The sequence below is a fragment of the Zalophus californianus genome, chromosome 10 (genome assembly GCF_009762305.2).
Source record: "Zalophus californianus isolate mZalCal1 chromosome 10, mZalCal1.pri.v2, whole genome shotgun sequence".
NCBI lineage: Eukaryota > Metazoa > Chordata > Mammalia > Carnivora > Otariidae > Zalophus > Zalophus californianus.
Window position 1 is genome coordinate 55014656 of NC_045604.1, and position 11129 is coordinate 55025784.

General features: G+C 41.6%; 1 protein-coding gene across 8 annotated transcripts in view; it reads right to left on the reverse strand.

Moving 5' to 3' along the window:
• Positions 1–7842, reverse strand: part of DNM3 (dynamin 3) — a 585110-nt gene extending 577268 nt beyond the window's left edge. For 7 of the 8 annotated variants that reach the window (XM_027613359.2, XM_027613361.2, XM_027613358.2 and 4 more), the window contains exon 1: positions 7527–7687. In XM_027613359.2, coding sequence (XP_027469160.1) covers positions 7527–7687 — 161 coding nt within the window. Of the gene's footprint in view, positions 1–7526 lie in introns of all 8 variants that reach the window. The other variant, XM_027613356.2, reaches the window with a different exon arrangement.
• Between the last annotated feature and the right edge of the window lie 3287 nt (positions 7843–11129).

Genomic DNA, 11129 nt, shown 5'->3' on the forward strand with positions numbered 1-11129 from the left:
ATGAAACAGGCAAAATTGAAGGGGAGAATTCGCTACCCAATACTTATCTTTTATTTTACCAAAAAGTTCACTCGTTTCTTAAAATAGCAACCTTTCCAGATTTATATTATTTACTTATCCTCAACTTTTCAGAAGCTTTCCTTGGTTTTAAGCAAGGTCTATCAGTGACCATCCCAGGCACAACGTTCTAGATATGCCCATCTGATGGGAAAACATTAATAATGTGTGAAAACATCCACTATTTCATTTAATCTCTCCCTGGGCCTGTTTCCTAAAAGTCACAAATATACTAATGTATATTATCTCAGCCAAATTACCTGGTCTAAGTCTAAACCTGACAAAAATCCTGCTCCCTGTTTCCTTCTACTGTTGTGTACCGGGGCATGGGAGGGTGAATTATCACTGCGGGTCTGCTATCAAGTAAAGTAATGGAGGGAAAGATCAAGGAGGAGGAAAGACTGGTCCAGTGGAAAGGAATGGGAAGAGGAGGAGGCAGAGTGAGGGTAAGAGGGAGGCACTTTAAAACAATAAGATGATGACCTGAACAGGGCTCCCAGTTCTGAACACCAAGTTCCAAACTCAACTCTGATTCTGTTTCCGACCTTGGGCAAATCTCTTGGTTTCTCTGTATCCTAATGTAGATCCAGGAAGTTAGCAAAGAAATGAAGACAGAAGAAAGTTTCTTACAGAACCCAGTGAGATGCCTGTCCTTGCTACTGATAAAAGCAAAGCTAAGCTACCTAAGACAAAACAAAAACAAAAACAAAACAAAACACCAACTTGGTATTAATAAACCCTCTAGGGGCACCTGGGTGGCTCAGTCGTTAAGCGTCTGCCTTCGGCTCAGGCGTGGTCCCAGGGTCCTGGGATGGAGCCCTGCATCGGGCTCTCTGCTCCGCGGGAAGCCTGCTTCTCCCTCTCCCACTCCCTCTGCTTGTGTTCCTGCTCTCGCTATCTCTCTCTCTGTCAAATAAATAAATAAAATCTTTTTAAAAAATAAATAAATAAACCCTCTAATTTGCCAGAACAATGTTTAACTCACAAAATGCAAATCGTTTAGTGTCAACTCTCTTCCTTTACCCTCCCCCACTTCTAAACAATATCAACACATTCCACTCTCAGGTTTGCCTTTATTTATTTATGTATTTTTTTTTAAAGATTTTATTCATTTATTTGACAGAGAGACACACTGAGAGAGGGAACACAAGCAGGGGGAGTGGGAGAGGAAGAAGCTGGCTCCCCACGGAGCAGGGAGCCCGATGTGGGACTCGACCCCAGGGTCCTGGGATCATGACCTGAGCCAAAGGCAGCCGCTTAACAACTGAGCCACCCAGGCGCCCCTCAGGTTTGCGTTTAGAACATTTTCCCTGACATTTTGTCTTCGATTTACTTCATTACTTTAACTAAATGCCTTATTCTAAAAAATAAAAAAAATAACAGTAAAAAGAATAGAATTCCACTCCCTTCAGCATTAGCGCCTTAGAGGTCCTTTTTTATAAAGCAGTTGGCCTAATCCAACCCACTCTCGCTTAGCCTTCACTGCATCCAGTTATATTTTTAATCTCTCCAACCTTTTTTCTTTCCTCCTACTCTTCTCTCAGGCCCTCTCCAGTACATAGTATCTCTTCATGATAAAGTGATAGTCTAAATTAAATGCTTTGTTGTGGAGTCAGACACTGAGACACAGATAACCACCTCCCCACTTTGACATCGATACTTCAGTACATGCAGCCTTGAGTTAAAATGATACCAGCTGCCAAATGACACTGGAAACTCATATACCGTCTACTTTCCTCTTATATCCCAATTCAATTTCAGAATTGTGGGTTTTCAAGGTTTTTTTCTCTTTTTTGTAAAAATAAATTGACATAGTATAAATTATTTTGTCCCAGTTTGCATTATACCCAACTGCATTTATTTTACAAAACCACTTGAAAGTTGAGATCTCATACCTTATGTTGTCAGTTCTCTTTTTATACATACATCAGCTTCTGGGCATTCATACTTCCTACTATATTCTTACCCAGCATACTCAGAACTCAATAAATACATGCTCATTGACTTGATTTGCTCATATTTCTCAAGAGTACCAACAGGAGTCATATCCAAGGCTAAACCTCAGCTTGGCCACTTACGAGCCATGTGACCCTCCACAAATTACTCCTCTCTAACCCTGAGTTTCTTCCCCTATTGACATGGGGATGTGAAAACAGGTAAAGTAAGGAAAGCATGGAAAGTATATTAACAGTGCCCATGCTAGCAACCCAGTAAGGCTACACAAACACTGACCTCCTTCTTCCTTCCACTTTATATAAATGTGTTTAGTATTATATAATCCATTGGGATTTTTAAATTAATGCTGAGGGGCACCTGGGTGGCTCAGCATTAAGCATCTGATTCCTGATTTCAGCTCAGGTCACGACCTCAGGGTTGTGGGATTCTTTCTCTCCCTTTGGCCCTACCCCCTCTCTAAAAAGAATGTTTTTAATTAATTAATTAATCAATTAATGCTGAGAGTGGGAGAAATTACAAAGCAGACTTAGAGGTAGGCAAAACTTTGGCCATACAGGAAAAAAAAAATGGATTCTTCTATACAGTACATTAGTTCAGGGCTCTCTCCACTTGGCTCTGGTGGGAGAGAAAAAAAATCATCTATTTCCTTCAGCTGCTTATAGTACCCTCAATATCAAATAAATTATATTAATAAGTAAACCATCATAATTTAATTCCATTTACTAGCCCTAATAAAAGGTACTACTACCTAAGAAAAACACCTAATATACTAAATGTAGATAACCTAATAATCTCTAGCATAATAGCATAGCTAACTATTAACTTTCCATTCCTCAAAAGTTCTGGATGACTGCCTATCCAAATTGATTCTTAAAGAAGTTAATCAAGTGCATTTTTTGATATCTGTTAATCAAAAGTAAATTTCAAAACAGAGATATCCTATCCAGGACAGTTTACCTGGTTGTATTGCTTCGCAGATACTATTAATAAAAAAGAATTAAGTTGATTGTGGTACTTAAATCCTACCAACTGTAGATTTGTGAAAACCTGAAGTACATTATGTATGTTGATTCAGCAAAAATATCTTTGTAATTTCAGGTTTTAACAATTCATCGCTGGATGAAAAAAAGTTCATGTGTCTGATTCTTTATTTAAATGGACTCTTGGGAAACATAAAGCACAATTTTCAAAAATTATCACAACTTAATTGTTAGCATCCATTTACCTAATAATTTTAACACCTGGAAGGCATTTGTTGAAAAATATTCACTAATTCAGGTGCTTTGATGTTTAAAATATTTTCCCTCAATACAAACCTATTTCTGAATTAAGAAGTTTTACTAATATGAATGCTTCTATGCCTAATCTCATTTGCAGTTGGAGAACTCTTCCCTCCTCAATTTTTAACTACTCTCCTGAAATCAGTCAAAGGACTTAAGAATAGTGTCTATCTAAGCCATATAAATGACTTACGGATTTTTTTTTTTAATTATCTGGTTATGTCCATTGCAACAACAGCATCAAATGGCTATTAAGGTTCTCTCTCAAAAAAACTTTAATTAGATAATCAACATATCTGTCTTTCAAACATCATAATTAAATAAATATACATTTGACATTTCCACATTGAAATGCACTCCCTCAACATAGTCACTTTTAAAAAAGTCTTTTTTTAAGTCTTTTTTTAATCATTAATCACAAAACCTACTCTACTTGTACAAAATTAAAAGTCTATTTACCACTCAGACTAGAATAAAATAATGTGGAATTCTCTGCCTATATAACTAGCATTGAAGAACTAATGTTTTTAACAAGTATATCATTACAAAACATTTGCACATTAGCAACTAGTACAGTTTTCATTTAACACCTCCATAAACAAGTTATATGTACTCTAAACACATACTTAAATAAACAACCCGATTACATGCTGGAGCTCCCTTCAAGAATGTCTAATATAGTAAAGTACCTATCTTTTAACTAATATTGTTTCTGCCTAAGGGGTTGCCTCAAATCTGTGAAATGAGGCGAGGTAGACAAAAATTAATATGAATAATACTATTAATATGGCAGCTTCTTGTTCATTTAGGTGGTGCTTTTAAGTGTTATCAAAGAAAGAAGTTAAAAGTATTTATCAGAGGATTTGGTAAATCTAAGTATGGAGGGAGCAATATGGCACAGAGGTTTTATAGTATAGGTATAGAGCCCAGACAGGTTGGATCCTAGCTCCACTGTTTTTATGTTAAATTAAATTAGCCATCAGCAAGTTACTCAAACTCTCTAAAACTCAATTCCTTCTTCCGTAAAATGAAACTCGTACGAGTACCTTCCTTTGTGAGGTTTTATGAGTATTAAATGAGATTACCCATGTAAAAGCCTTTAGAATACACCTGATGCATAGCAAGCTCTCAATAAATGTTAACCACTATCATCATCATCTCACTGCACTGTAAAAAAAAAAATGGATATGAAAGTAGTTGAGTAAATTCAGTTCTTCCATACACAAACCAGACAAATGGGCAGACCCCCACACCAGATAATGAACCCCTATATTCACACCATGGGTCTCAGCTTCTACTCATTAGACCTTACGCTGCCTCTCACTGCCAGTCTATATCTCATCTGAACAACCAAAAGAACAATCTGGTTACTCACACTATATTACATTAATATGTAAATTCATCACTTCAGAAAGAAAATCACAAACAAGTAGTTCATTCACGACTCATTTTATTCATAACAATCTCAAACTTGTCACTCCAAAATTGGATTTTACAGCTACAGTTAAATGAAGTAAACACATTCACAACCAAATTCATTCAGTGGTATCAAAAAAAAGTCAATATATATCTGAGAGAAGAAAATAGTCCATTAAGTACGGATTGTTAAATATTGAGGAAAATGCATCATTATTTTGAAGAGAACAAGCTTAAATGAGAGCAAACACAATTCACACAAGCAATGACCCCTTGTTTTATGACTACATTCGATAACTGCACATACGCCAGAGTCTTAAAATGAAAACAACTACATGTAAAAGAAGAAAGTTTCATCCTTAAAGGAAAGGACCTTACCTTTATTGCAAAATTGCTGGATAACAAAAAGATAAAAGGTTATAGTGGAATATGAGTAGTTTTTTTCTGCCTAGGACCAATCTCCTTTCAAAATTGAGAACTCCTTTTTCCCTAAGGTTGGTTTATAATTAGAAATTAGATTCCTCAATAATTCAATGACAGAAACCTTTATTAAAGTCAAATGACCTTTTTAATTAATTTTTTTCCTAATATATAAGCTCTGCAAGGCAAGTGTCATCTCCACAGATAATAAAGCCTTTATATATTTATTAAATGAGTTTTGCCCTCTATGTTCATCCTTTGATTTGATATTTTAACAGTAATTAATTATTGGTAAAACTTTTTTAAAAAGTATAACAAAATACTAACGTATTTTGCTAAATGCTCTGATTTGTATAATGCTTATAATGTCCCTATTTTTCATTCTATCATAAAAACATTTAAGCTAAAATAATTTACTCTTCCATATCTCTTTTTTTGAAATTCTCATTTTAAACGACGATAGCTAGTGAGGGGAAATGTATACAATTTTATTATAGCATTAAGAAATGTGTCGGGACAGAATTGAGATACGTGCCTAAAATTGACATTAGGTTCAAAAGCTCTTGACACAAACAATGCATTTATAATACGGCCCATCCAAGTAAATATATGAAAGATGCATAAAAACATGGTAATGGCATTTGAATTACTATTTTAATCTTTAAGTATTTGTTTAAAAAATAAAAGTAGTTAAATGACTATTAGGGTACCATGTTAAATGTCCTGGAGTTTGAAAATTCAAAAATACATTGTCCTCAAGCCTCACTTTCCCTATGGATCCCACTCTAAACTTAGTGAATTTCATTGACAATAAATCCAAAAAAGTAAAACCCTTATTAAGTTATATGACTGCCCCATGTATGTTTGAAATCACATTCATCCATCACTTCACCATTAGTCTAAGACGACATATGTAAAATGTTTTACCATCACTTTCTCATCACTCAAAATGGTAAAACAGAAGTGATTAAGAGACAGGCAAAGATACCAGCCAACTGTCAGCAATTTTACTTTTTTATTAGGATTCTAAGCTTTTCTAGTTCATACAAGGAAAAAAAGAAGACTATCAGAGCATCAACTGAGAAAGAAGAATATGCACTTTATAGACACTAACATTCCCAAAGGAGATGTGGGAATATCGAAATTTTACACACGACCAAACACTAACAAAAAAAGAAAAAAAGGAACAGGAACCTTCTGAATCTAAAATCACTTAACCAGCCAAATAAAAAGAGTAAAGTACAATCTCTGGATTGTCCCCACTCCGGCCCACTGTCTTACTGCCGTACATTTCTACCTGGTTTACTATAGGAAACAGATTTCAGCTTTCGTAATGCTTTTAAACGGGCTTTTCTTGGCAAATGTCTGCACTCCTCAGGCGAGGCCGTTAAGGTAACTTAATCCCTCACGAATTGCTCAGGGGAAAGAAATGCTGATTCTCAATTCAAAAAAATTAATCCTTTCGCTTTTTCTGTGTTAAGAGTCACGATGAAACCCATAACTATAATTTAGATTCAGTATTTTATCTTGAAGACTCGCAGGACAGACGAGAACGTAGGGAACGGAAGATGATGCTGGGGGAGGGGGCGCAGAGAGAGTGCGAGAAAGATGCTGGTCAATTCCGAGATGATGCAGGAATGACATGGCATCTGGGCAACACAAGTCCACGTTCACCCCACTCAGAGTCTGTGCCTCGGTTTCTCTGACATAAGCCTGGAGCTGTGAATAGGTGCACACGCGAACACACCACCTTTTATTCTTCGACTCTTAGGGAGAATGGTGGGGAAGCGTGGCTGGATGAAGCTTCACCACAACAAACGGTTTCTTTCTCCTCGCACCCCGCCTCTCCTGCTAGGGGCAAGGGACGACTGTCTCGAACAGTAGACAGCTGAGCGGAGCCGAGAACCGGGGCGAGAAGGACAGCATCTCCGTGGGGGGCGGGGGGATAAAACCCCAAAGCCTCACAGAGAGCCTTGGGGAGGCTGACAGGAAAAGGAGGGGGATGTGGAGCCGGGAAAACAGAGGAGACGGGGACGGGGAAGCTCCCGGGCGCGCTACGCATCCAGGCTCCCCGAGGCTGGCGCGCCGGGCGGGGGGGAAGTCGATCCCGGGCGGACCCCCTCCCCCGACTCCCCGACCGGAGGACGGAGAGGAAATGGCTTTGTATCGCAGGATGAAAGACAGCCAGGAGGGCCACCAGGCGCGGGGGGCGGGGGGGGGGGGGGGAGACGGAGGATGCCCGGAGCCGGGACGACCCCGCCCGCCCCACGGACACCGCCGCTCTGCCCTCCATTCTGCCTCAGCCCCCTGTAGGTCCTCCGGCTCCCGCCGCCCGGGCGCGCTCCAACGGCCCCGAGCGGGGTCGCCAGCCCCGCCCCCCGCGCCCTGAGCTCTCACCTGCCCACGAAGTTCTCGAGCACCGAGCTCTTGCCCGCGCTCTGGCCGCCCACCACGGCGATCTGCGGCAGCTCCAGCAGGCAGCTCTGTCCCAGCGCCGAGAAGGCGTCCTGCAGACGGTTCACCAGCGGGATCAGCTCCTCCATCTCCCGGTTTCCCATCCTGCCAGCGTCGCCGGCCGCCCGCTGGTCCCTGCTCTCCTCTGTGACCTGGCTGGGGAGCCGAGGCCGCGCCGCCCTTGTCGCCCCTGCCGCGCTGGGTGCTGTCAGCCGGTTCCAGCGCAGACGTTGGAACCCGCCGCCAGCCAGCCGCTCGGCTCCTGACAGCTAACGGCTCACAGCGCGCCTGCGCGGGCGGGAGGGGCGTGGCCTGGTTCCTAGGCCGCCCCATCCGCGCCCCGCCTGGCTGCAATTCCGCGCGAGGGTTCCCAACCCGACACCTCGGCCCGGCGCGCACGCAGTGCCTCCCAGCTGCAGCCAGATGCCACGACCTCTGTCTCCTGCTACCAAGGCTCAGACGCACAGTTACACCGCTTGGCCAGGGAATCAGCCTCAGCTACAAAGCCAAAGACCAGTGGCAAGTCCTGATAACCACTCAGCCCTGTCACCAGCAGTAGCAGTCGTACCTCCGTCGCCGCCAGTCACTTCCTAAAAGCAAATCTCATGTTCTCACGCCCTACTTCAGAACCCAGCTCTTCTCAAGGTGGCCGGCCTGTGGAGTCTAAATTCTTCCATCTGATATCCACTTCGGGACCTGCGTAGTTTGACCCTACCTAATTATTCAACTCTAATGATTCCATCTCCCAGCCCCGTCGAAGCAAAGGTGGAGCTTGTCGTGCTTACACCGCACCACTCCCTCTCTTCACTCTACCACACTCATTCGGGCCTTTGCGACTCCTCATGCCATTTCTCCTGCCCATCTATCTCCTCCTCTAGGGTCTCTCAAAGAGCGTATACTCTGCACACGTTCTGTTAAATGTAGCAAATTGAGACGTGCCTGGGCCTCGGGTCCTGTGCCTGCTGTTGGAGACACAAAGATAAGTGGTCGTGCTTGCTCAGCCTCCTTTGAGGGTTCCTCTTTTTTTTTAATTTTATTATGTTAATCACCATACATTACATCATTAGTTTTTGATGTAGTGTTCCATGATTCATTGTTGGAGTGTAACACCCAGTGCTCCATTCAATACCTGCCCTCTTTAATACCCATCACCAGACTAACCCATCCCCCATTCCCCCTCCCCTCTAGAACCCTCAGTTGGTTTCTCAGAGTCCATAGTTAGAGGGTTCCTCTTTACAAATAGATACACATGCTCTCCTGGATTTAATTCATGGGCCTTTCCCTATCTCACACTTTATACTCTACCCGAGGATTTTGCCCTGGGTTTAATTCCACATACTGACTAGCGACCACAGAAATCTAAATTGCTAGCCCACCTCTCTCCCCTTTACCATAGACTGAACTCCAACTGGTCCTGGACCTCACTATCTGAATGTCCCACAAGTACCTTTGACTTAACTTATTCAAAACTGAAATCATCTTTTCTAATCTCAGCATTTAATCCTATAAAGTTCCCTTTAACCCTAATAAGACTTATGTAAAAAATGTCCAAATGACCAAAACACTAAGAATAACCCAAATGTCCATCAAAAGATGAATGAATGAGCAAGTACGGTCTGGGCATACTTCTAAGCAACAAAAAGGAGTGAACGTTTGATACAGCAATAACATAGTTCAATCTCAGATACATTATGTTGAGTGAAAGACACCAAAGAGTACATATTGTATGCTTCCATTTATAAGAAGTTGTGGAATAGGCAAAATTATCTATGTTGATAGAAATCAGAGTACTGGTTGCTTTGAGGTGTAGGGACTGACTGCGAGAGGCGCCAGAGATCTTTGTAAAGTGATGGAAATGTTCTATATCTTGATTTAGATATGAGTATACATTCGTGGACTCATCGAACTAAACATTTAAGATCTGTGCATTTCACTGTAAATTGTATCTCAACTTTTTTAAAAAGCAAAAGAGCAAGACAGACCTGAATGCATCATCTCCTCCACTGAAGTGTATCCCTAGTAGGATATCTGCCTAACATACTTTTCCAGGAATCACCCCTCCATCCACCACACGGTTGTAGTCAGAGTAGTCATGAAGAGAGAAGGGCAGGAAGAGCAACTAACCGTGCCCTCCAGCATGCTTCCAACAAGAAGCCTGCCCAGTCCCAATCCAGGATCTGGAAGTCATTCTACTCCTTTTCTCTCTCCCTCATCCCCTACATCAAGTTGGAACACAAATTATGCCCATTCTACCTCCATAGAACCCACCTCATCCTCTTCATCTTTGCTGCCAGTGCCTCATTTATAACTATCATTTGTTAACTACCTTCTTGTACGCTTCCCATATATACATACCCTGAATAGATCTTCATTGTTGCGTTTGGCACATTGCATTGAATCTCCGATTTACATGTCTCTTTCTTCCACTAATGTGATAGGCAAAATAATGTCCCCCTACCAATGATGTCCACATTTAAACCTCCAGAAACTGTGAATATGTTACCTGACATGGCAAATGGAACTTTGCAGATGTGATTAAACTAAGGACCTTGTGATGGGGAGATTATGCTGGATTGTCCAGATGGGCCCAGACTAATCACATGGATCCTGAAGAACAGAAAGCCTTACCTGGCTCTTTCAGAGGGAGATGTGACTATGGAAGAATGGTCACAGAGACCCAACTTTGCTGGCTTTAAGATGGAGAAAGAGGGGGCCAGAAACCAAGAAATGCTGACTGCCTCTAGAAGCTGGAAAAGTCAAGGAAACAGATTCTCCCTAGAGCCTCTAAAAGGAACACAGCTCTGCTGACTCCTTGATTTTAGCTCAGTGAGATCTGTGTCAGACTTCTAACCTATAGAGCTGTCAGATAATAAATTTGTGTCGTTTTAAGCCACTAAGATTGTACTAATTCATTACAGCAGCCATAGAAAGCAAATACAACTAATGATAAGCTCCTTGAGGGCAAGATCCGTCTTTGTGATTTTCAATGCCTAGCACAGTGCTTAGCACCTAAGGACACCATAGTCAATGGGGGATAGACATAAACAAACTATCACAGCACAATGTAATAAGGGCTCTGATCCAATGGTGATATGGACTGACCTGTGTCTCCTCAAAATTCATATGTTGAAGCCCTCAATGTGGCTGTATTTAGAATAAGGTTAAATGAGGTCATAAGGATGGAGCACTGATCCAGTAGGACTAATGTCCTTAGAAAAGCTTGCTCTGTCTCTGCCATGTGGGGACAAAGGGAGAAGCCAGCCATCTGCAAGCCAAGGAAAGAGTCCTTACCAGGAACCGAATCAGTCAGCACCTTAATGTTGGACTTCCCAGCCTCCAGAATTTTGAGGAAATAAACTTCTGTTGTTTAAGCCAACCAGTCTATGATATCTTGTTATAGAGGCCTGAGCAGACTCAGACGCCACGTTTTTTTAAAGGAAAAAAGGGAAAACAAGATGGGACTCAGGGAGTAACAATTCCATCTGGGGAGGCCTTGATGATCTGTCTTGCACTCTGCTCTGTGCTGTGAGGAATACAAAAAACTCA